Source organism: Podarcis pityusensis, assembly GCF_964106645.2.
Source record: "Podarcis pityusensis genome assembly, chromosome: 1".
NCBI classification, from domain to species: domain Eukaryota; kingdom Metazoa; phylum Chordata; class Lepidosauria; order Squamata; family Lacertidae; genus Podarcis; species Podarcis pityusensis.
The window spans coordinates 32,898,474-32,922,932 of record NC_138028.1 but is presented as its reverse complement, the minus strand read 5'-3'; the positions used below and the strand labels follow the sequence as shown (position 1 = coordinate 32,922,932).

The 24,459-nt window shown below is 40.4% G+C and overlaps 1 protein-coding gene across 4 annotated transcripts in view; it reads left to right on the top strand.

Moving 5' to 3' along the window:
* The window catches only part of MIPOL1 (mirror-image polydactyly 1), a 191,921-nt gene that overhangs the window by 102,115 nt on the left and 65,347 nt on the right, over nucleotides 1-24,459 (top strand). For all 4 annotated transcript variants that reach the window (XM_080978774.1, XM_080978775.1, XM_080978776.1 and 1 more), the window contains one exon: nucleotides 3,097-3,204. In XM_080978774.1, coding sequence (XP_080834900.1) covers nucleotides 3,097-3,204 — 108 coding nt within the window. The remainder of the gene's footprint in view (nucleotides 1-3,096; nucleotides 3,205-24,459) is intronic.

The window sequence follows — 24,459 nt, the reverse complement described above, 5'->3', positions numbered from 1 at the left end:
TCTTAACTATTTTACAATTCTGAAATTCCTTCACGGCCTAGGACCCTCGTACCTACCGGACCGCCTCTCCCGGTATGCCCCACGGAGGACCTTAAGGTCCATAAACAGCAACACCCTAGAGGTCCCGGGCCCTAAGGAAGTCAGATTAGCCTCAACCAGAGCCAGGGCCTTTTCAACACTGGTGGAACGCTCTGCCTCATGAGACCAGGGCCCTGCAGGATCTGATTTCTTTCTGCAGGGCCTGTAATACAGAGTTGTTCCACCTAGCCTTTGACTTGGAATCAACTTGATCCCCTCCCCCTCTTTCCTTTCTCCTTCTGTGATGGAACTCCTATTTGGGGACTTCCCTGGCTTTTTTTCTGGCCCCCGTAGGACCAGTCTGGATAGTTGGCCTTGGTGAAGATTTGACATTTTCATCCCCAAAAAATTTTGATTTGAGTTTGTCTGAAATGAGGCTGTATTTTAATGTTGTATTTTAATCTTGTTTTTAAGTTGTGTTTTAATCAATTGTTTTTATACCTGGTGTTAGCCACCCTGTCTTGGCTGGGGAGGGCGGGGTATAAATAAAAATTATTATTATTATTGTACATGTACACTACTTTATGTCGTCTGCTCCCAACCTGAGTACAAAGACAAGAGCTTGTTTCCAACAGCATCATCCATACAAGGATTTCTGCTTGTGCAGTGGAACTTCCTCTCCCTTTCGTCTCCTCTCCTCCCTTCATGTACCCCACAACTCTATCCCCAAATCTGCTCCATGGGATTGGGGAAAACTCCATAAAAATTGGGAGGGGAGAAGACAGAGGGAAAGTGAATCAGATGACTAAATCGGATGCAACCCGTTATTTTCTACATCTATCAACTACTTTCTCTTTCAAATATTATGGCCTAGTGAAATCCTGGTGCCGAGATATAAAAGCATAGCTTATTTTCTCCAAAGGTTAGTTGTTCTCTGGATTGTGTGAGGGAGAAAGTGAGATTCACCTTCCAAATCCTACTTCTGGGATTAGGCAAGGTTTTCCTATTTCTAATCTAAAGAAATAAACAGCACCAGAACTCCTCCAGAATGCATGTTAGATGTTTATAATATACTTCTGTCACAATAAGGAAAGCTGCTTGGTGATGTTGATACCAGGTTCAAGCTAACTAAAGGACTTTTGTTTTCCAATTATGCCTATCCTATCAACCTGAATCTTTTAGATAGTTGCATAGACAAGTTTTCTTACTGATCACTCTAGTTGCATCAATCCAGTTAACATCTTGAGGAGCATTAAACTAATATTAAATGAAAGCTATAATTGTTCCAGTTCATTTCACTCTTAAACATATTTAAATTTCATTGATTTTAGTAGGACCTAAGCATTTGCTACTGTAGATTGGACTCTAGCCAGTCTGCACATCTGGATGTTGCTTATGAGAATAAATAGTTCAATATGGAAAATGTCTTATTTTCCACAAAAATCTGTTCTTTCTTATTGGCATTCTGTACCTGTTCTCTTCAGGAATTGCTTATATTGCAATTTTATTAATATTGTAACTTTGTTATTCATTGGAGAAAGACATTTGTGCTTATTCAGAGATCAATATATGTATGTAAAATCTCTCTGTAATAACATACCCCATGGGTGGTATCCAACTGTAGTATTTTGTTTGTGCGAATGAGCCTTACCTTTCCTCTCTTCTGTTTACTCCCCTCCACACACACACACACACACACACACAGGAGGTTGTGAGGGCTATACAAAAAAAAGGAAGTTTTGTTATGCCCATTGGTACATTGTTGGGATTTGCCCCATGTACAGTGGTACCTCAGGTTAAGTACTTAATCCGTTCCGGAGGTCCGTACTTAACCTGAAACTGTTCTTAACCTGAAGCACCACTTTAGCTAATGGGGCCTCCTGCTGCTGCCGTGCCGCCGCCGCACGATTTCTGTTCTCATCCTGAAGCAAAGTTCTTAACCTGAAGCACTATTTCTGGGTTAGCAGAGTCTGTAACCTGAAGCGTCTGTAACCTGAAGCGTATGTAACCCGAGATACCACTGTATCTGTTAGCACTCCAAAATGAATTCTCCCAAAGTTTGGGGCACATTTCAGGAAATGTGTTTTTCAGTTGTCAAGTTTCACACTGCTGAGTGTGCAAATGTTATCATTTTCTTACTTTTCTTAACATTTTCTGGTATACAGTTGACTTTAGAGTGTTTATGTTACAGATCTCCATGCTTTCAGAGGTTCCCTTTTATGTTTTGTGATTGTTCTCCAGCCTCCCTTATACACCTTATGGTTCTTTGGTCTTGAATTCTTTTGTCTTTATTTTGCCCTCCAAACCACCATTTTACCCTTAAGCCAGGATAACTAGGAATTGCACCTCATGACCTTCTGGAAAGTTGGTTAGATGCCCATCCAATATCTTGGGCTATGTCTTAGTTGTTTAATTCTTTGAAGCATGCTCCCTGTCGCACAAATAATTAACAATTCTGCTGCTTAGTACTAAACTCTAATTATTAATGCAAACACATGATGTTTATAGCTGTATCTTTAACTGGCATGAGATAGGGTGTGCAGTGTATAATCTGTTTGGTTTCACATTATTTTTAATAAGCAATGCATAACATTGTGGATGTAACTTCCAATTCAACATTTTACATGACAGCTTTACTTTCCCGTATATAAAATCATCTAAGTCAGAATGTAGACAAGTCTCTCTCTCTCTCTCTCTCTCTCTGTGTGTGTGTGTGTAACTATTTAATACCAAAATTGCTTCTCATTCTGACTTAGAATATTATTTTTTCTCAATAATTTATATGCCATCTTTCAGATATGTTGTGTTAGTCATGGGAATTTGCATTTTTGTCTGTGAGTAATTATACCGTGAGAGAATGAATAAACCAAGATCTGTGCTATCTCATATGCTAGATCACAACATGTTTAAATGTGAAGTTTAAATCAATTCAATAATAATATAATATAATATAATATAATATAATATAATATAATATAATATAATATATGTTTTATTTGCATTAATTCATTTGGCTTGCTGGAGGAGAAAAGATCTGTCCCAGCTCCTTCACTTAATGGGATTCTTCCCTCGTTGCAGTGCAAACTGCTGGAGCAGGAGCTTCATCATATGAAAGAGCAGAACCAGACTTCTGCAAACAACACGAGACATCTGACTGCTGAAAACAATCAAGAACGTGCTCTGAAGGTAAATCTCCATTCCTTCTTGCAGGCAAATTAAGGTTGTAAGCCCTGGGTGCCAGCTTTCTGTGCTGCATATATCAGTTGTGTACATTTCGGCAGAAGTGAGCTTCGCTGTTTGCCAACAACCCCTTCTTTAAACACAGATACAGCACCCTTCTGTTATGGTATTATTTAGTGGTGTGTGTGCGCCTATGAGCACAACAAAATAAAAACAACATATTCTCCAAATTGACAGGCTGTGTTATGGTAGCTAACATTCAATTCACACCGGTTCGCTTCTGGCAGTATTCTAGCTCTATAGTGTTTGGGGGGAAATTGTCGCTGTTTGCCCAGCGGTAACTGTACAAAATGAATATTTCTAAAGAATGTCTGTTTGATATGCTTCAGGTAGTGTGTGCTGTATTAATAAGATTGTTGACCTATCCTAGTAGTGACCACATAGTTGATACTGATGTTTGCAAAAGGGTAGCTTGTGAGTCCTCTTTCCAGTTTCAGCGGGGGAAGTCTTGTCAGAAAGGATAAAAGGGAGAAAGAGATAAAAAGGAGGAGGAGGAAGAGAGAAGGAAAGAAGAGAAAGATAAAAGGCAGCAAAGTGGGAATATTTGAGGAAATGATGCTTTAGCTTTAGAAAGGGCATCTTATGTTGACACTGCATTTCCTTGCTAGACCCTCTTAGGAACCAAAAGGAGAAAACAGATTAAAATAATGTTTTTTTAAAATCCATGTTGTCCTTGCACCAAGCCAATGCATGCAGACAGAGGCTCTTACTTCAGGCAAGTGATGGTAAAGGCTCACAGCAGGCAGGAGTCATGATTCAGAATTGGACAGAAGCCTGGAAGATGTCCCAACGAGTTTTCCTGCCAAGACAAGGTGTGGTGAGCTCACATGCAAGACACTCTCACCTTGTACGAATATCAGGGTTGCAAGCAGTACACTTGGTTGGAGTGGGTGGGTCTGATCCCATCTGTGAAGGTGGGGCCTGGTTCTGAGCAGCAAGGCTTCATACTCCAATTCAAACTCCAGTTCAGTTGCTGCCACCTTCTGTTCAACCTTCTCCACCCCCATCGGAGCCTGTTCTCAAACCTGATCCCAGCAGCACTGCGGGGCTCATGAGACATATATTTCTACATCATCCTAACATGTATAATGAAAAGAAAAGAGAGATCTTTGTCTGGAGCCTACAGTTGTTTTATTACTTTAAACTTGTTCTCATTTCCCACCTTTCTTCTTGTTAAGTTGGCTTGAGGATCAACATTTCTGTTGCCTATATTGATTAGTTCTGAAATGTGAAAACATTTGTCCCCGTTAGGGATGGAGAAGAAAACTGAACCCCATTCTATTTAAAAGCGAAACTGCCCAATTCACACTTTCCAAAGCAATATCTAATCCGAAATGCAGCCATCCTCTGAAATTTGCACATCTCCAAATTTTCTGGTGCAGTTCACCGGCCAAACAGTGTGTTAAAAAATGCATATACTTGGGTAACGTGTGCATTAAATGCATATATTAGGAAAAATAATACACACAAAAACACACGTGCAAAAATGTGCTATAGTAGATTGCTTTGCAAAATTGTGTATATGAGCCAAAATTGCATACAATGTATATATTAGGATGAATTCACAATAAAATGCTGGTAGATTTTCATGAGGACTTATAAAAAAGGTTCTCCAACTTAAGATTGGAAAAATGAGAACCTGAGAGAAAACAGATTTGCCCATTCCTAGACTCTATCAACAAGTGGACTTGTGGCAACTCATGAAGCTAAGTATAGTCATAATACGTGGAATTTTCACAAAACAGTAGATATAAAACCAGTCCTTGTTTGTGTGTCATGGGAAGGCTCAAAAAGCACTTAGATGAGGGGGGAAATTAGGCTAACGTGAAATCAAATGTTAATTCATCCTCACATGTCCAAGGTGCTTTTTACTTAGTTATTGTTTAATTATCTGCACCAAGCCCAGCATTTATCATTCCAGTCACACAGGGCTAAACTATTAAACTTCCATTCAGAAATGAATATTTGTGCCTGCGACACTGAAGTAACATTGCTCAGAGTTGTCACGTTTCATACTTTGAAGTTAATGTGCCAAAGTAGTTGTTGTTACCCACCCTATGCATTTTCACACTGTAAATGTTTTAATGTATTCCTGCAAGGCAGTTGAGTCATTCAGAGAGGAATACACAGTTTTCCTCTTTGGCAAAATTGTCCTGTTTACAATACATAATATTTGTCTCCACAAATATTCTTTTCAGTAAAGCTAAAACATGGTGATTGGCTTTTAAAAAGTGGACTTGTGTTGAAGACATTTTTACAGCTATCTATTTCTCAATTAATCCCATTTATGAATCACTTTCTATGAAATGTCTCAAGGTGATTCAGCAATGAAAACATCCACAGTAGAAACATATGTAGCATAGAGCAGGTTCATACATCAAAACCATTTCAAATGTGCAAATACAGATTGGGATAAAATATGGTCTTAAAAGGCTTATTGAGAAAAGGAAGGTCTTGTGTAGGTGCTGAAATCCTAATAGAAATGGCACCTGTCTGGTACATAAGAAGATGGTGTTCCAAAGGGTAGGGGCCACCACACTACCCTTTATATAATTATCCTAATTGTTTCCTTTGAGATTCATCTATTTCGTCCATGTTTCCAGCAACAGCAGGTATGTGCAGTAAATATTGTAGGTTTGTCGTAGATAGTACAACACAGACTGATTAGGATGACGTCTTACAATTCTTAATGTGATTGATATTATTTGCGGCATAGAAACCCAGAGGTTTCAGCAGCATCACTTGTTGCAATCTCTGAATCTGACAAATGTACCTTGCAGATCATGGAAAATCAGAAATCTCACTTTGCACAAATATCATGACTACTGTATAGAGGTGTCTGAAAATGGCCACATGCCTCATGTGACCCAACTTCCAGAGATTCTATACTGCCTGAAAGCCAACAGTAGAAGAATTAGACAGGGCTAATCTTTCACAGGGCTAACTAGCCAAGTGGAATTGCCTCTTGCCTATTTCCCCGCTTCCCAAAAAGAAAAACTCACACGCTTTTTAGAAGTGGCATGCCACTTTGTGCGGTGAGATTTTGATTCGGATGATATTTACATATGTGGCTCTCTTTACACAAATAGTACTATTGACTCATTTGTATGAGTAATTTTAATTGTGTGCCTAAGTGTCCGTTTCACTGGAGATGAAAGCACATATTAGCAAGAGTATTCTTTCGCTTGTTACCAAAGACAAAAGGATTGAGAGCACAGCAGCCTTTTTCTTTGTGGTTAAAAGAAGGAGACATTTGGTCAAGGAAAAAATATTTCCAGAAGTAAAATAGATTACATTTAAGTGGTGAGTTAATCCCAGTGTACATTGAGGCCTGAAGGGACGGGGTTTAATATAAACGTTTACTAATATGTAGCTTGTTTAGTTCATATATGCACAATAATACTATTGTCCGGGAAAACATTTCAAATGAATAGGAGCAGCAGGTTTTTTGGGCGGGGGTTTCTAGTCCTGCCCCAGGTTTGTTTGTTTTTGAAACACGAATCAAACATTTTAGATGTGTGGGATTCTCCAACACTATACAGAACATTCAGATTTTAAAATTAAAAATGAAGGTGGGGTAGGGACAAGAAGATCGTTCCAAGCTCTTTAACTTTGCTTTTACTACTGCATCTCTGTAAGTAACCAATTTTGTAGCCAAAAGAGAGATGTCACACTACCAGAAATGTAAGTTGTTGTCAAGCAATATAATTTATTTTATGGGGGGTGGGAATCATATGAAAAGGCTTTTCCTTTGGGGGACATGATGTTAACCTAAACCTGGGATGTAAGTCAAATACATATATAAATTGACACGGATGAAGTGTTAAATATCCTCTTTCCTTTAAAGTGGGATTGTTTTATAGAATGACAACAGACCCTCTAGGGACTCTCAAGACAGATCTGTGTTTCAGCACAATCTTGTGTCTCCTCAGAAGCATGTCCCGTTGAATTTAAAGCAGCTTCCGTCTACCTAGTCAAGCATGTACAGTGGTACCTCGGGTTACAGACACATCAGGTTACAGACACTTCAGGTTACAGACTCCGCTAACCCAGAAATAGTACCTCGGGTTAAGAACTTTGCTTCAGGATGAGAACAGAAAGCGTGCGGCAGCGGGAGGCCCCATTAGCAAAAGTGGTACCTCAGGTTAAGAACAGTTTCAGGTTAAGAATGGACCTCCAGAATGAATTAAGTTCTTAACCTGAGGTACCACTGTATAAGATTGCAGTACAAACATGAGTTTGACCAAACTGCGGGAGGCAGTGGAAGACAGGAATGCCTGACGTGCTCTGGTCCATGGGGTCACGAAGAGTCGGACACGACTAAACAACAACAGGATTGCAGTATTTGAAAGATTTCAGCCTTAATAGTGTGTGGTTATTAGCTGCAGTATAACTGGGACTTTAAGGGGGGGGGCACTTTAAAAAGGTATCAATAGTGAACTGTACTTCTTAGGGCAAGTGTCAAAATAAGCCTCCATTAGATTTTCCCATTCACCGTGAGTGCATAACGATACATTGTTGTTTGTGCTCTAGTGAAATCTTATAAACGCTGGTTACGTAAACCCTTCACCCCAAAAGCAAGCCTTAGGAAGCTCTAAATAGCAAAGGTCTTTCTCTGACCCATGCATGACCTCCTTATCTGAAAATGCCGTTCCACCTTCGGTCTGTAATAGACACTGAGGAGACATAGGTGGGGCAAAGCATATATAAATATTTCTAAGCCTCGTCTGTTTTCTAAAAAATAGTACCAGGGCCCCTTTACCTGATATAGCCTCTTTCTTTTGTATGGCTTGAAATTTGTCATGAGCGAGTTCCCCACAAGAGATGAGACAAAAGCAGGGGAGGCCTTAATGCATTCTCAAGGCTGCCAACTAGCCTTGGCTCAAAAGATAATACATGTTTGCACTTTTCAGCTTTTCTTTCATTCTTAATCTGAAGGATCTTCTTGACTGCAGTCCTGTGACCAATGAGGACATCAGAAATGTATCTGTAAAAATAGTTTTGCAAACTATTTTTACCAAACTCCCTACCATAATAGTATCCAAGCCGGGAATTCTAAAACAAGAATAACACCTGCAAATGCAGGGAGATCTGTAAATTTTTATTTTTGCAACTTTTTAATAGTTTTAACATTTAAGCATTGGTTCAGAATTTAGGGTCCCGTCCCCCCACTGGAAAAAGGAAACAATAAGGAAATTGATAAGTGTATGGTGGTGTGATTAGGCATGAGAGCCAGAAGTGAGAGCAATACTAAATGAAGAAATCTATTGCTTTTACAATCCACACTAGATAAATTATTGGCAGGGCTCTAATGTTTCTAGCTGTACAGTAGGTGAAAATTCAGCAAGAATAACTTCCATGTCATGAAAGCCCGCAAGAAGTAGGATGTTGCTGTTGCGTATTCACGGGTACTTGGTTAGACCTACTGGTCAGTTTGTCCCATCTAATACTTGAAAGTTTCATCCATGAGATTGGTCTACCTCTGATTCAGACATAATGGCAAACTTTGACATTACATATGAACCAACTCCAGGTGTCTGTGACAAAACATACCCGCCAGTAGCAGTGTAGATCAGTCTTCATTTCCAGTGGCTTTGAACTGTGTTGGAACAGTTGGAAATAAATACTTCCCCGCACATTGTTGCTGGCAGCTGCTTTTTGTAAGAACTTTATTGCTATGTTGTCCTGCTGAGTGCTGGCAGCCAACTAAGGATCTATCCTGAAAGTATTTGCTTTACAGGTTCTAGGAAGCCATTCCCAGACCCAGAACACATAATGCTACATTGCATGTGAGCAGCTTCCATGTGGCTTCATCCATGCTTTCCCATTACATGCATCATTTTATTTGTATACCGCCTTTCCGTAGCTAAAACCATGCTCAAGGCAGCTTACAGCATGGGGGAGAAATAGATAATTACAAATACAACAAAAGTAGTCGAAACAATAAATAAAATACATCAAAAAGTGCACAGCCAATTTGAAGAATTCCACATTAAATAAGAGCTGAAAATAAAGATACCAAAAAATGATATCAATAAGAGGAACAAATCTCCCCAAACAATACCGCGAGCCGATAGTCTATTTAGTAGCGTCAGTCTCTGTAGCTGGCGTCAGTCAGTGTCCTGCCCCCACCAGGCCAGGTGGGAATAGGCCTACAAGGCAGGGAGCAGTTCTTCCTGGAGTCACAGCCAAGATGGTCTCCAGAACACTGTAGAGGAGGAGAGTGACATGTGAGTGTTTTTTCTGTGTGATCACCCCCTTCTCTGGGAGCCAGGCATCATTTGCATGGGAAGAAACCACACCGTGATTCACGCCATCCGTGTGCTTCTATCATATTGTCATTACTGGTGTCACGTAGGAAGAAACTGTGAGGAAGTGGCTCCAGTGCTGCTCCAGGAATTTGTAAACCAGGGTCTACTGTGATCATGAGATGAGCAGATCACACAGCTAAACTCTGGTTCAGATGGTTTACTAAGCCATAATTGTGCCGGAAGGGCAATGTTCATGTCCCCTCTCTTCTACCACCTAAAGAATATTGTGCCTTTTACTGGTTTTTAATCTGGTGTCCATGATTCATTTTCACAAAGAGCTGTGGATTTATCATTGAACGTAAAAATTGTTGTTGTTGTTTAGTTGTTTAGTCGTTTAGTCGTGTCCGACTCTTCGTGACCCCATGGACCAGAGCACGCCAGGCACTCCTGTCTTCCACTGCCTCCCGCAGCTTGGGCAAACTCATGTTTGTAGCTTCGAGAACACTGTCCAACCATCTCGTCCTCTGTCGTCCCCTTCTCCTTGTGCCCTCCATCTTTCCCAGCATCAGGGTCTTTTCCAGGGAGTCTTCTCTTCTCATGAGGTGGCCAAAGTATTGGAGCCTCAGCTTCAGGATCTGTCCTTCCAGTGAGCACTCAGGGCTGATTTCCTTCAGAATGGATAGGTTTGATCTTCTTGCAGTCCATGGGACTCTCAAGAGTCTACTCCAGCACCATAATTCAAAAGCATCAATTCTTCGGCGATCAGCCTTCTTTATGGTCCAAATTGGCACTGGCCTTATCTGAAGTCTTCTGTCACCTGCCAGCAGATTCTGCTATGCCCAATACTTGGTTGTCCCTTATTGCTCCAATACCGGGTGATAAAGGTATAATAGAATGTAAATGTCACTCTAGTTGTCTCAGTGTACAAGACAAGCAATTGTAACACACGCATAGAATGGATCCTCACATGTACATATTAGGCTTAACTATGAATCAACTATGCAGATCCCACATTCCCTCTGTGATTTGGAAAGCCAATAAGCTGTGTAGCGTGCTGCGATAGAATTCCTTCCTTGTTGCATGTTGTTCCTTCATAAGGGCTAGGCACAAATACTAAACATGACTACTACTCACAAGTAAGTCAAGCTGAACGCAGTCCCACTGTGGGGAAGATATTAAAGCAGCACAAATACTTGGAGATTTCAGCCGAGACTATATTAGGATGTGTCATCCTTGCAGAACCTGATTGCTCAGTCCTGGCATGTACTTTGATTTGAGTATTTCATTATACTTATACAGAAATGAATTATTCAGTAGGAAGCAATAAGCTCAGAGAAGTTCTTCTCCTCTCTTATAGCGATAAATACAATGGCCTGGCATTCCCCGTTAAGAGTTCAATCTCCACTGATTTAAATATTCACTTAGGAGTGTTGTGATTTCAAAATCTTACCTTCCATTAAGGAGAAAAATGTAAATGTAGCTAATAGAAAAGGCATGAAGAATGTTAACATTACAGATAAACTAAATATAGTTCAGTTTGAAAGCAGAATTAACTGAACACCACTTGCCTATAAAATCTGCCAGTAATAACTTCTTGGGATGAACCTAGTCAGTTCACACTGTAGAACCAAACTTACAATTAAGATGAGCTCAGTTCACAAACCAGTAACCTGATGTATTTGGATTTTAAATACGCAAAGGCATCCATATGAAGAAAAGGTGTTAAATTCAAAGACCTCAGTCTAATATAAATGTGGATTAGGCTGTAAATATATGAAGTCCAAAATGGTATATAGACAGATATGTGAATAGACCTGTGTATAGTCAGGTCCAGTTCACTCAGTCAAAGAATGCAGTTATTTAAAAAATATATAGATATGAATATTTTTGCTCAAATGGCAGCAAGCAAGTTTGGGCTAAAATGCTGTTATTGCACATCCTTCGCCCCCCCCCCCCTGCTTTTGTAGGTATGTGTGCTACAGGGTTTTGGGGGGGTTACTCTTACAGCATGTTTTATCTTATTATAGATAGGTAACGTAGATGAGTGGCAGATTGAATTCCTAAGCATCTCCAGTCAAAAGGATCAAGTGTCTGGTAATGCAGAAGTAAGCTGCTGCCTATCCAAGTAGACAACCTTGGACTTTATGGGCAAATAGTCCAAATACAAGGCAACTACATACTGTGGGTGGTACTTTGGAAGTGAGATTACCAATAGGATCCCACAGCATACAAAATATTACCTGTACAGTTAGGGATGAGGAATCTGCCCCTCCAGATCATAGAATCATAGAGTTGGAAGAGTCACCTAATTTAACCTCCTGCAATGCCGGAACCTCCATGAAAGCATCCATGACAGATGGCCATCTGACTCCTGCTTAAAAACCTCCAAGGAAGAAGAGTCCACAACCTCCCAAGGGAGATAGCTCCACTGTTGAACAGGTCTTCCTGTTAAAAAGTTCTTCCTGATGTTTAGTCGGACTCTCCTTTCTTGTCGCTCAAAGCCATTGGTTCGAGACCTACCCCTCCACAGCAGGAGAAAACAAGCTTGCTCCATCTTCTGTGTGACAGCCCTTGAGATACTTGAAGATGTTGTTTAACTCCCATTAGCCCAGCCATAGGCAAACTCGGCCCTCTAGATGTTTTGACACTACAATTCCCATCATCCTTGACCACTGGTCCTGTTAGCTAGGGATGATGGGAGTTGTAGTCCCAAAACATCTGGAGGGCCGAGTTTGCCTGTGCCTGCATTAGCCCCACCCAACATGGCCAATGGCTAGAGATTGTGGGAGTAGTAGTCCAATGGCTTCTGAAAGGCCATGGTTCCTCGAACAACACTATGAAGGAACTTTCATAAATTTGTAACGTGGGTGGGTATTTTTTTACATCCTTTGCACTGTTGTCAGACTACAGAAAACACAGAAACAGAATAGTGGGGGGGGGGGAATATCTGAACTGCCAGGTACGTGCAGAGGAGCAGCATGCCACTTCCAGGTGAACAACACTCCCAACCTAAGAGGTCTGAGGGAGAAGAAACGTTGGTGGATGCTGCTTTCCTCACACCTTCATGGCAAATGGCACCTGCTGAAATTTCTCTTTCTAAAGAACCTTGAAAGCCCTGTTCTCCTTTGCATCATATGATCACCGTGTCAAAGACTAAGGATCTGGAAGTGTCCTGAATGTACATAGGATCAGTGCCTTAGCTGTAAACTGAATAGACGTTCAGTCACAAAAAATGTGTGTTCTTAAGCATCATGTATCTGATTATTCCTAGAGAAAGTATTGGTGCGAATTTACACCAAATACTGAAGTGATGGTGTTTTGTGTATTGCCTGGTTTTCATTCTTTTGTTAGAGTATTAAACAGATATTAAATTTTATCATTAATTCAGCGCATGGTCTCTCTTGAAATCCCCTTAATTACAGATTGACTCCAAGGATTAGGCAGCATGGATTTTAATTTTAACTGAAACAAAAAAAAAGAAAAAGAAAAAAGCTCCTTAAAAACTATTCTTGCAGATCAATTGTCAGACCACAAAACGATGCAAACATCTTTTGACACGTGAGCCTGTCAAATTCAAAACATTAAAACAAAGTTAAGTGAACCTTTAAACCTAAATTGTGTCATGTCGTCTTCCAAATGTTTTATTAGCTATGACCTTGGAGAGGAATGTCTACATCTCTCAAAAGTTTTGTTTTTTCAGTTTTTCTTCAGAAAAATAGATTCACGCTCTTGCTGGGTTTTGTTTATGTTCAAAGGAAAATGACATCAGCTTTCATGTTTCCTCTCTTTCGGTACTTAAAAAACTTGCCTGGCAAAGTTGACATTGCAGTAGAGGCAGAAGCAACTTAGGTCCGAGCATTGTAGCTTCCTACCTACACAACTTTAAGACTTTGCAACCCAGACTTCAATCTAGTCTGCAGTTTAGCAGATGTGAGTCCAGAAAAAACATTTTTCACAAACTGGAATTTCATCTTGGAATTACTTCTGTAAGAAGCTCAAGCGGGGGTTTTGTTGTTTTTAAAATGAAGGACTTCTAAGAAAGACATGCAAACTTAAAAAAAAATTATTTCAAGCATGCACAAAATCACATTGGATGATATCCAATTTTGTCATTGAGTAGACCTATTGCCTTATTGTGTCTCTTGTGAGTATAGCTTACTTTGATATCTCCCTTATATACAGCATTAAACTACAGATTTATTAGTCACATAAATTTAATATGCTCCGTGTAATTAATAAATAAGGAAGACAAGCAAACTTGATGAGATTTATTTATTAGAAATAAAATTAGTTTGACTTTTTAACTTACAAATTTATTTTTGCAACAACCTGCTGCTACTACTAGTAACCATTACTATTGTGGTCTGATTTCATTTAGCTTGATAGATATATATAATGCTAAACTGACATTCAGAAAACACATTCACAGGTTTACCAAATACTCGTTACATAATCTGTGTTTGAATTTAAAATGAATAAATAGATGCTTTAGGAGTTGGAAGGATGGTGGGAAGGAAATGGAGAAAGAATATTCCATTGTTCAAGGGCAGTTGTGTGATGCTAAAAGCCACAGGTTTAGAAATCACTTATTCCAGAACAAACATATTAAAAGCAATTAGGTTACTAAAGAACAAGCAGTTTCAAGATTGCATCAAGTGATTTGGATTAATGGTTTCTGGCTGCAAGGCAGGGTTAATCCATTTGCACAGATCCAGAGTTGGAATCTGGATTTAGCCAGGGTAGAGCTCTGTGCAGTTCATAGATTTGATCCTATTCTGCCCATATCACAAGAAGGCATGTATGAAGCATTATTTATTTTCATCGAACGTAGATGAAGGTCAGTCAGGGTCAATGCTGCATACCCTCCAACATTTCTCTGATGAAAATAGGGATGTCCCATTCCTTAATGATACTTTTGCTATTTATACCCCACACCTTACTAGGTTGCCCTGAGCAGCTACCAACATATATAAAAACATAATAAAACATTTTTTTAAAAAACCCTCCCTATACAAGATTACCTTCAGACGGCTCGGGGTTCAGATAATTCTATACCCTCCCAACATGTCTCCAATGAAAATAAGGACATCCTAAGGAAAAGGGGGACATTCCAGGATCAAATCAGAAACTGAGACAGCTTCACTAAATCAGGGATGCCCCTGGAAAATAGAACACTTGGAGGATCTGATATTGTGAGGCATCTGTAGCCCATGAAAGGCATACAGAGGGGTTAGCAAACTTTTTCAGCTGTGAGCCGTGTCCCTCAGGACTATATTTTTTGGGGGGGGGGGAATGAACGAATTCCTATGCCCCACAAATAACCCAGAGATGCATTTTAAACAAAAGCACACATTCTACTCATGTAAAAACACACTGATTCCCGGACCGTCCGTGGGCTGGATTTAGAAGGCGATTGGGCCGGATCCAGCCCACGGGGCTTAGTTTGCCTACCCATACAGGCAAAGATGAACCAGCCTGGAGACTGGAATTGCCGTGTCAGCCTGTGGACACCAAAGCAGAAAGAGCCAAACTGAACATGAAGTGAATGTGTTGCATTTTTGCATGTAATGTACAGTTTTTGAAATTCAAATAACGGCTATGGGGGTTGAGTAACAGTCTTGGAGCTGACTAGAAGTAGTAGTTTAATCTTTTCCTGCCCCTGCAATCCTGACAAAAAGGCTGCCTCCTATAAGCTGTTACAGTCATACCTCATGTTGCGTCCGCTTCATGTTGCGTCTTTTCGCGTTACGTCCCGCAGCAACCCAGAAGTATCGGAACGCTTCGAGTTGTAGGCATTTCACGTTACAGAGGGGCCTCCCGTCCATAACACGAGGTACCACTGTATTTGCATTGATAGAGGGTTACTGTTGTGCAGATCCCAGTTATTCCTTGATCATTTGTCGTGAACATATACAAAGAATATTGTAGGTTTTTTTTAAAAAAATGTGGGGGGCAGAGAAAAGGCTACACAAACATTACTGAATGAAAGCTGCTTGCCTCATGAAACATCAGTAAAAAAGAAAAGGTTAGTACCTGGAAGGTGGGGTGGGGAGCAGAGCTAATTTCTCATGGAGGCAACCAAAAATGTACTTAGGGGCAATCCAACCCCCTGGCTGGCAGCACCAGGGTTAATGAAACAACATGCATCCACAACCCTACCGCTGGGGCTGGCCAGCACCAAAGGAGGTGGTAGCAGCGGCAAATGGCTCTTGCCCAGGCATAGGCAAACTCGGCTCTCCAGATGTTTTGGGACTACAACTCGCATCATCCCTAGCTAACAGGACCGGTGGTCAGGGAAGATGGGAATTGTAGTCCCAAAACGTCTGGAGGGCCGAGTTTGCCTATGCCTGCTCTTGCCTGTGCCAGCTCTCATGTTTTACTCACTAATACACTAGTTGGGGTGTTTTCTTAACAATAAATCTTTTAAGTACACTGGTGCCCATACTATAGATGTCATATCCCAGTGCAGGATCTCGAATTTCCCTTTAAGTTGTTGCCCAGCCAGGTCTACGAGTGTGCCACCTGCTTCCCAAATCTCCGGGTAAATCAAGCAGCTTTTGGGGTAAGTCACTCTTGTCTAAATAATACAGATTCCATAGTTTGATTTACCCATTGTGTCTTTTGAGGCCATAGCACAGTATGGGAGATGGTTGCTACTTTAGTAGGTCCAGTTTTTGCCATTTCGAAGCAAAACATCTCGCTTAGCAGTCATTAAATAGATTGTGGTTGTGTATGCCCAAACTGAGCTGCAACTGTCCCTTTCCATCTGCATCTTTTAGCGCTGCTTTGGACTCTACTCTGGAGAGCAGCTTTTCAGAGGGTTGTCCTGTTCCAAGCAGAGGCTGCATGGAGAACCACTTGGAAGTTTCCGAGCTGTCTTCAAAGGCAGCTCCAAACAGAGCTTGCGTAAAGGAGCGACTTAAGGGTATGAATGACCATAGCGGCTGATGTTTATAAAAACAAGTCACCGAGTAGTTTCACTGGATCCAGTAAATTAGCCGGCTGATTCTCTGGATCATGCTCTTTGTGCTTAATAACTATAGCGCTTTCCAAGAAACCAAGAAACTTATCTTCCAAATAAACTAATTAGTAAAAAAAATATCAAAAAATACATGACTAATTCGAAGTTGGCTACATTTGAAAAGAAAATTAGAAAAAGAACTATTTGCTTGAGATTTCCTGGACAATACCTTAAGCTCTGAGTTATTTTGAGGTGTTGAAAGGTGAAACATTTGACATTTTCTTGTTAAGCTCTCCTTTTAAAAAGAGAGGGCGGGAAAGAGGCATAGCCACAGTCGAGTTAAGGCTGTTTGTGGTTGTCCATGACAGCAGCTCCAGTTTTAAAACACCTGTGTTTACTCTCCAGCTTTTCTCAATCTGCTGGAAGTGGCCAAAGAATGAGGGGAGATAGACCTGCCTGATGGCTGAGTTGCCTCTGTAATCCAAAAGAGAGAGACAGAAATCAGTCCATTAACACAGCTAATCATTAACCGTACTTTTGACCCTTGTTTCAAAATATTTTGATCTTACTTTTGCTAAATGTTTTTTATTCCTTCCAACAAATAGTTGAAATGTCAGCAACGTATGCTTTTAAAAACATCTTATTTACAATCTGGGCATTTGTGGCATTTTAGCTGGTCCTAATGAAGGTGTTATCCTAATACTGTTGCTTCAGAAAAGAAAGAACTTTTGTGTACAGCTGGTAATTTGAAAGTTGGGCTGGGGAGAGGGCTAGTCCCTGGAAAAGCCATTAAGAGCCAGGCTCAAACTTCAGGGACAGTTTGCACTCAGTTTCTAATTGCTTTATGTTTTCTGAACTGAGGGAATCCTTTCCCAACCCAATTTCCAAATTTTGGCACTGTCGCTAAAAGAGAAGATGGAGTTGATACCTGCTCCCAACCTGGGGTCATTCAGATGATTTAGACTGCAATTCACATCATCCCCAACCATTGGCTGGACTGATGCAAATGGTAGTCCATAATATCTAAAGGGGAAATTGTTGGTGGAAATTGTCTTATATGGACCAGCCCTTCCTGATAAGCTTTCTGGGGCATGCCCAAATATTTCCTCATTAATCCTCAGTGTATTTTAAGCATATACCCATGATAATTTTTGAAATAATTTATATAAAATAAGAGTATCAACCTGTATCATCTCATTATATTATCAGTATATATTTGCTTGTAACGAGTGCCTCTCCCCAGTGGGGGGGGGGGGCAATGTAGCCACCCAAGGAATTCTGTCCCCTGCCCAAGACCCCACTGATTTTTGTAGCTGTAGCAAAAAGGGAAAATGTAAAGTACTGTATAATTAGTGCTGCGGCTGACAGAGCTGTGAGTGCCCTGATGGGGATCCACATTGCTTTCTCCCTGGTCATCAGATTGATCACTGGGTAGGTGGAGAGGGGGTGATAGCCCCCATGTCAGTTGGTCTGTATCAATCAGCTGAAGGAGTGGGCTGCCTATATATGCCCTTTGTGTTCCATGCATAGAAAAACGTGAGGGAGAGAGAGAAGATAGCACACCCACTTTTGGCCAATCCCACCACTGGCATGTGGACCCCAGATGAATGCCAAGGATGAATGTGGCCCTCAGATAAAAAATGGTAAGTCACCATAGCTTGGTTTCCAGACCCTTTATCATCTTGGCCACCCTCCTCTGCACATATTCCAGCTTGTCAATACCCTTCTTAAATTGTGGGGCCCAGAACTAGACACAATACTGCAGATGGAGTCTGAGCAAGGCAGAATAAAGGGGTCCCATTACTTCCCTTGATCTGGACACTAGACTTCCGTTGATGCAGCCTGGAATAGCATTTGCTCTCTTCCCCCCTCTCCCCTTTTTTTTTTGCTGCTACTGCATCACACAGTTGATTCATGTTAAGCTCGTGGTCTACTAAGACCCTTAGATCCTTTTCGTGTGTGCTGATATCAAGCTAGGCATCCCCCATACTATATTTGTGCATTTGTTTATTCCTTTCTAAGTGTAGTTCATATCTCTTGTGCTTTTCATTTAAGAATACGTGTAGCTAACCTCTGACCCCTCCACAGATGTTGCTGTACCACAACTGCCACCATGGCTAATGGTCAGGGATTAATAGAATTGTAGCCAATCAACATCTGGAGAATCACAGCTTAGTTAGATCAGAACCTGGATGTATTTTCTCAGTTACTGGTTTTCATCAAGTGAATATAGTTGACAAGTGCCAACTTACCAGGTAATTATGAGTAAACATCTTGCCAAGCAGTGAAGAGTGGCTTAGTTAGTGCACATTCTCTCACCTGCTCAGAAAAGTGGAGAAGCAGAGAAATAGTACAGTTCTCCTCAACATTTACAGTTGACCAACATGCCAAGTGGTTACACTACATGCCGCCCTGGTTCAAGTTTTATTTGCCTTTCCGCTGCATGTTTCTATTCAAGTCATGGGAAATAACTCCAATTTCCTGCATGTCTCGAATTAAACACAGCCTTCTTTTTAATCTGTTTCCTTACCGTCTGGCAGGAACCACTTCTGCTCTAATAATGCGATATGGTTATCACTCTGATGAGGAGATTAAATGAGTTGTTAAAGAATAGTTGCTCACTTGAATGAATGGAAGAGTTTGAGATAGAGCAATGTATGATTGGTCATATCTCATGACTGTTGATCATTAAGCAGTCAAAGGACTGATATTATGCCTCATAACTCAAATGGAAACAAATACAGGGAAATATGGTAAACAGGTATTTATATCTTAACCATAAAACCTTAATCAGTAGGGAAAGATATCCTGTACTGTAGAGCACCTACTTCATGAATTAACCTTTAACAGTTTGTTTTTTCAGATGATATGAGAGAGATTAAAAGACTATATATTTTCTGTTCAAAAGAAAAAGCTTCAAATAGGTGTCTTGAAATAGTTTGTTGTTTTTGGAAATGTTTTTAATCAGTCACATGTGTCCTAAAATCGATTGTCATTTTATTTGCATGTAGCTTTTCCATCGTTAAAACCATGCTGAAGGTGCAACATTACAAATAACGAAAGTAGTCATAAACAATAAATAAAACACATCAAAAAGTACACAACAAAGTTGAAATGTTTCCACATAAATCATCATATCTAAAAAGACAGATGTACCAATATCCATAATTACCAAAGTCCGCAGCAATGCCCCCTAAACAATACCACAGCCCATTTGTCTGCTCAGTGGCCTCAGCTTCTGCAGGTGGAGTCCAGCAAGGCAGGAAGTAGAAGAAGAAGAAGAGTTTGGATTTGATATCCCGCTTTATCGCTACCCTAAGGAGACTCAAAGAGGCTAACAATCTCCTTTCCCTTTCTCCCCCACAACAAACACTCTGTGAGGTGAGTGAGACTGAGAGACTTCAGAGAAGTGTGACTGGCCCAAGGTCACCCAGCAGCTGCATGTGGAGGAGCGGGGACGCGAACCCGGTTCACCAGATTATGAGTCCACCGCTCTTAACCACTACACCACACTGGCTCGCCCAGAACTCACAGCCAAGATGGTTTCTGCAGCCTCAGCTTCTGAGTTCATAGAATTGGAAGGTACCCCCACGGGTCACTCAATCCATCCTGCCGCAATGCAGAAATCACAGCCCAATAATCCCCAGCAATCAGTCAGCCAACCTCGAGAAACCTCCACTGAAGGAGAGTCCACCACCTTTCATACTACACAAGCTGGGCTTGCAAAATGAAGAACTTTTGGGATTTGCCAAAGCTCCTGCTCCTGCACAGGAAAGGAAAATAGTTAAAATGAGGTTGGTTGTTTTGTTGCCTGTGACCTTCTGCTTTAGATGAAGGATGGGGAACACCGTAACTCTCCAGATGTTATTCAGCTAGAACTTCCATCACCCCGATCACTAGCCATGGTGGCTGAGGCTGATGGGAGTTGGGGTCTGAGAACATCTGGAAAAGGGCTCAGCAAACTTTTTCAGCAGCGGGCCCGTCCACTGTTCCTTGGACATTGTGGGGGCCGGACTATATATATTTTGGGGGGGGGGGGGATGAACGAATTCCCATGCCCCACAAATAACCCAGAGATGCATTTTAAATAAAAGGACACATTCTACTCATGTAAAAACACACTGATTCCGGGACTGTCCATGGGCAGGATTTAGAAGGCGATTGGGCCGGATCCAGCCCCCGGGCCTTAGTTTGCCTACCCATGATCTGGAAGGCTGCAGGTCCTTCATCTCTGCTTTTGAGAGTGTTCATGCTGGAAAGCTTGGCCAAGAAACATTGCGCATAAGAGCCTACAGGAAAAACCTCAGCAGGCTTTAATTAAATTTAATTAATGAAGGAACAAACCTGACAAAAAAACTTCTTAAAATCCTGTTAATTTTGACGAGGGTGTGTGGGAACTGAAATCAATGGAACGTACATTTATCATCATTTATATGCTTGCATTTAGCTGTGTCACATACTCTTGACTCCCACCCACAACATCATTAATGTGGCTTTCTGTTCCCTCTGGCTAATGGTTTCAGTCTTTTTGCAGCAGCAAGTTTCAAAACCTAAGTGTATCATTCCAGAACTGCAATCCAAAACACAAATACTAAGCCCCAATGGAGACAGTGGGACTTACTTCAGAGCAAATGTGCATAAGATCACATTGAAGAGCTAAATTACATCCTCAGTATGGTTACTTTGAAGTACATTTCATTAGAATCAATAAATATGTGTAGGTTTGAGGTTCCATATAATACTTGTTATTAGCAAGTACTGTATATTAGTGCCAAATTAGTGATAGTGACAGGTTCCTCCCCCCACTAAAAAAAGAACCAAAATTCTATACAATGCTTAAACATTAGAATTATACTAGATATGTGGCCTATAATGTTAATTATAATGATTATTTGTACAGTGTTACAACGACTAGGCACTGTATAGTAAATATATTAAAAGGAACAAGCTTTATAATCTAAAAGATGCTGAAAGTTCCTTACTTGACTCGGAATGGGCTTTTATATTTATTCTGTAGAAATATTTCTATCTTTTTCGAAGATTTGACTTACAACTTGAGGTGTCACCAATTCTACAGAGTGGGCAATGGCTTAGCTGCTTTTGCTGGAGAGTTCCAGTGATAGGATGCTATTATTTAAAGTGAGGAATTGTTCTCTTGTGTTCTTGGTTGTGAAAGAGACATGGAAATAATCACTTCAAAATGAAATTTTGAAATCTAGACTTGGGGAAAGCTTGCATAAGGAAATAAATTTGAGCATACTGCTTTCCTGTACTGATAAATAGTTCACGTTAAATGACTTCTCTATTTAGTAGCACATTTCTCTGTGAATGATAAAAATAGTACGGTGAAATTGCTGTGATCAAAGTGATAGTGTTGTCCGTCTTTCAGCCTGAAATACCAGTAAAACCCAACAGAAACCTGACACTCATGTTGAACAGGATTCTTACTTTTTACTAATCATGGGGGGGGGGAATAGTTGCGAATGGATTCATCCATTCTACCTGCACGTAAAGCTATCAGGAAAATATTGATTGGAAGCAAAGCAAAAATTAGCGGGTCCCTGCAAGGAACAGGAAATGAGCTTGGTTTATACTATTTAATATGTCCAGCTTAAATTTAAAACCCAGTGAGTTATTAATCTCCTTTTGTAAGATTTACCTTTTTAATAGTCGGCCAACCTCTTCATTGCCTGTTAGGGTTTGTTTTTGAAAAATCAAAGAACAGATTTTATCAGGTGGGGAGAACAGAGACTGAAAAGTGCTTCAATTAGCAGTTTTTCGTGCAGAATCAAAGAATCCAGTTCCATGGAGCATTCTATATAAATAATCTTGACATAATTTAAATCGATACGCTGGGTGGGGGGTTAGCTGTAAGAGGAGTGCTGTAACCAATGTGCTCTGTATTAGGGGGCTGAATCTTCAAGCCTAGGATCTTACAAATAATAGCGTAGAGCCCTCGAATCCATTTAATCTCGTTTTAATATTCTCATTTATATATTCTCATGTTCTGATTTTTCCAGGGGAAAGTGTGCAGCTACCTTTGACGCGATGCGCTTACTCACGCTTTTGCAATTATTTAACAAAGCGGGGGCGAGTAGTGTAATTGGAACCCTGGGAACTAATATTTTTGTGTGTATTTATGTACCAGACGAACAAAGAGTCGCTACCACCAGCATCCCACACCTGGTGTGATTCCTCTTTTGCTCAGTCTTGGCTTTGTTAAGTTTTGCTTCTTAAGAATCCTGGGCTGTAATGCTACCAGCAATAGTCGTCATGGATGTTAACTCAACAGCAAAATTCGCCCAAGGTTGTTGATTAGTCATGCAAATCGCATTAATCTAAACAGTGTCACTGGGATATTTCACCTTTCCCAGAAAGGAGTGACTTTTGATAGATTGATTGAAACCCAGGAACCCACTGCTTATTCCTGCTTTCACCTTTAAACTCTGACTCAACCACTTTTTTTTCATTTCCTTAGAAACACTAAACAGTTGGTGCTACTGTTTTGGCACTACCTTGAGTTTTCTTGATCACAGCAGTTGAGGAAATAAAGAAATTAGTGGGGGTTCCCTTCTGACATTCTTCATTTCATGTTCCAATGAAATTCAACATTTTGAGTGCCGCTACCTTCTTTGAACCATGATAAAAAGGCAGTTAATAATAAAATATTGAAATTTGCTTCCATTTTAGCATGCGACTTAACCAAACCCCTTTTCAACCTCCATTTGATTGATTACTGGCTGGGATAAGTTTATACTGAAATCTTTCCTTTGTCCTCTTTATCCCTTGCTCACCGTTTCATTCTTTGCATGTCAATTATTAACGCCATGACGTTTCTTGTTGCTGCAGTAACTTTGTTTCAATGCAACTGTTGCCAGGTGAATTTTGTTGGGTAGCTCGATTGGAACATTTGCCAGTATTTTATGAGATATATCAGGAAGGAACTGTGATAGACAGCTGGTGGCGGTTTAGAATTTTATTAGAATTCTGTTCCTATTCTGCCTTTGTGTATTACAAAAACCACCTGTGCCCTCGTACTCTGACCATGACTTGACACAAGTTAAAATTGCACATTAGCACGTAATATACAGACAAAAAGTGTGTGTGTGGTTTGCATGTGGCATAAATATGGGCAACATTACGGATGCATCACTGTTAAAATCTATTTCATTTCCCCATTAACTTTTGTATTGTAGGTGTGCATCATACCATGTCAGCATTTACAAACAATGCAGAAATATAATAAAACTAGGTCTCAATTCCTCCCACCTAAGTCTAGTAAATATTACTTATCTGAAATGGTTGGGGGAATAAAATAAAAAATCATGTTCTTCTTGTCTGAATGCTGAAGAATTTTTGTTTGCATTGCAGTCTGACAAGCCAGAAGTCCTTGAGGACACATAAAAACAGAATATGGAATATCTTCTGGCTATGTGTGAATTTAGGATAACTAACCTATATTTTAAACGCGTAAATGGGTTTCCCACTTTCGGCTGAGGCAAATTTAAAATAGCTATATAGCTAAGATCAGTTGCTTTAAATCAGTGGCCAAAATCAAGCTATAGGTTACTCAAGATATGGCTGCACATCTAGATATTTTTGCTAGACTGCCAAAATGTCCAAATTCTGCATGTAGGCATAGTCTGTGTTGCTTTCATTGCATGAAACTGAGTATGACAGCAATTTCCAGAAATAGATTTTGGACTAAAGGAATCAATCTGTGTGGTTTTTCCCAGATTGCTCACTGCCCTCCCCTGGTTTTGCATATATGCTTTCCAGTGTGGCTCAGCATCGCAACAATAAAAAATACTAAAAGTCAGAAGAATCAGGGAAGGGTGAGATCACCCTTTGCCAACCTAGATTGCACGTTCAAAAGGATTGTCAGATGTATTACAGATTAGTTAATCCAATTATATGAAGTAGATAAAATAGGTTTCTCCCTACTATTTTTTCCTAAGCTGTCTTATGGAAGACTTGCTTAGAAGTGTC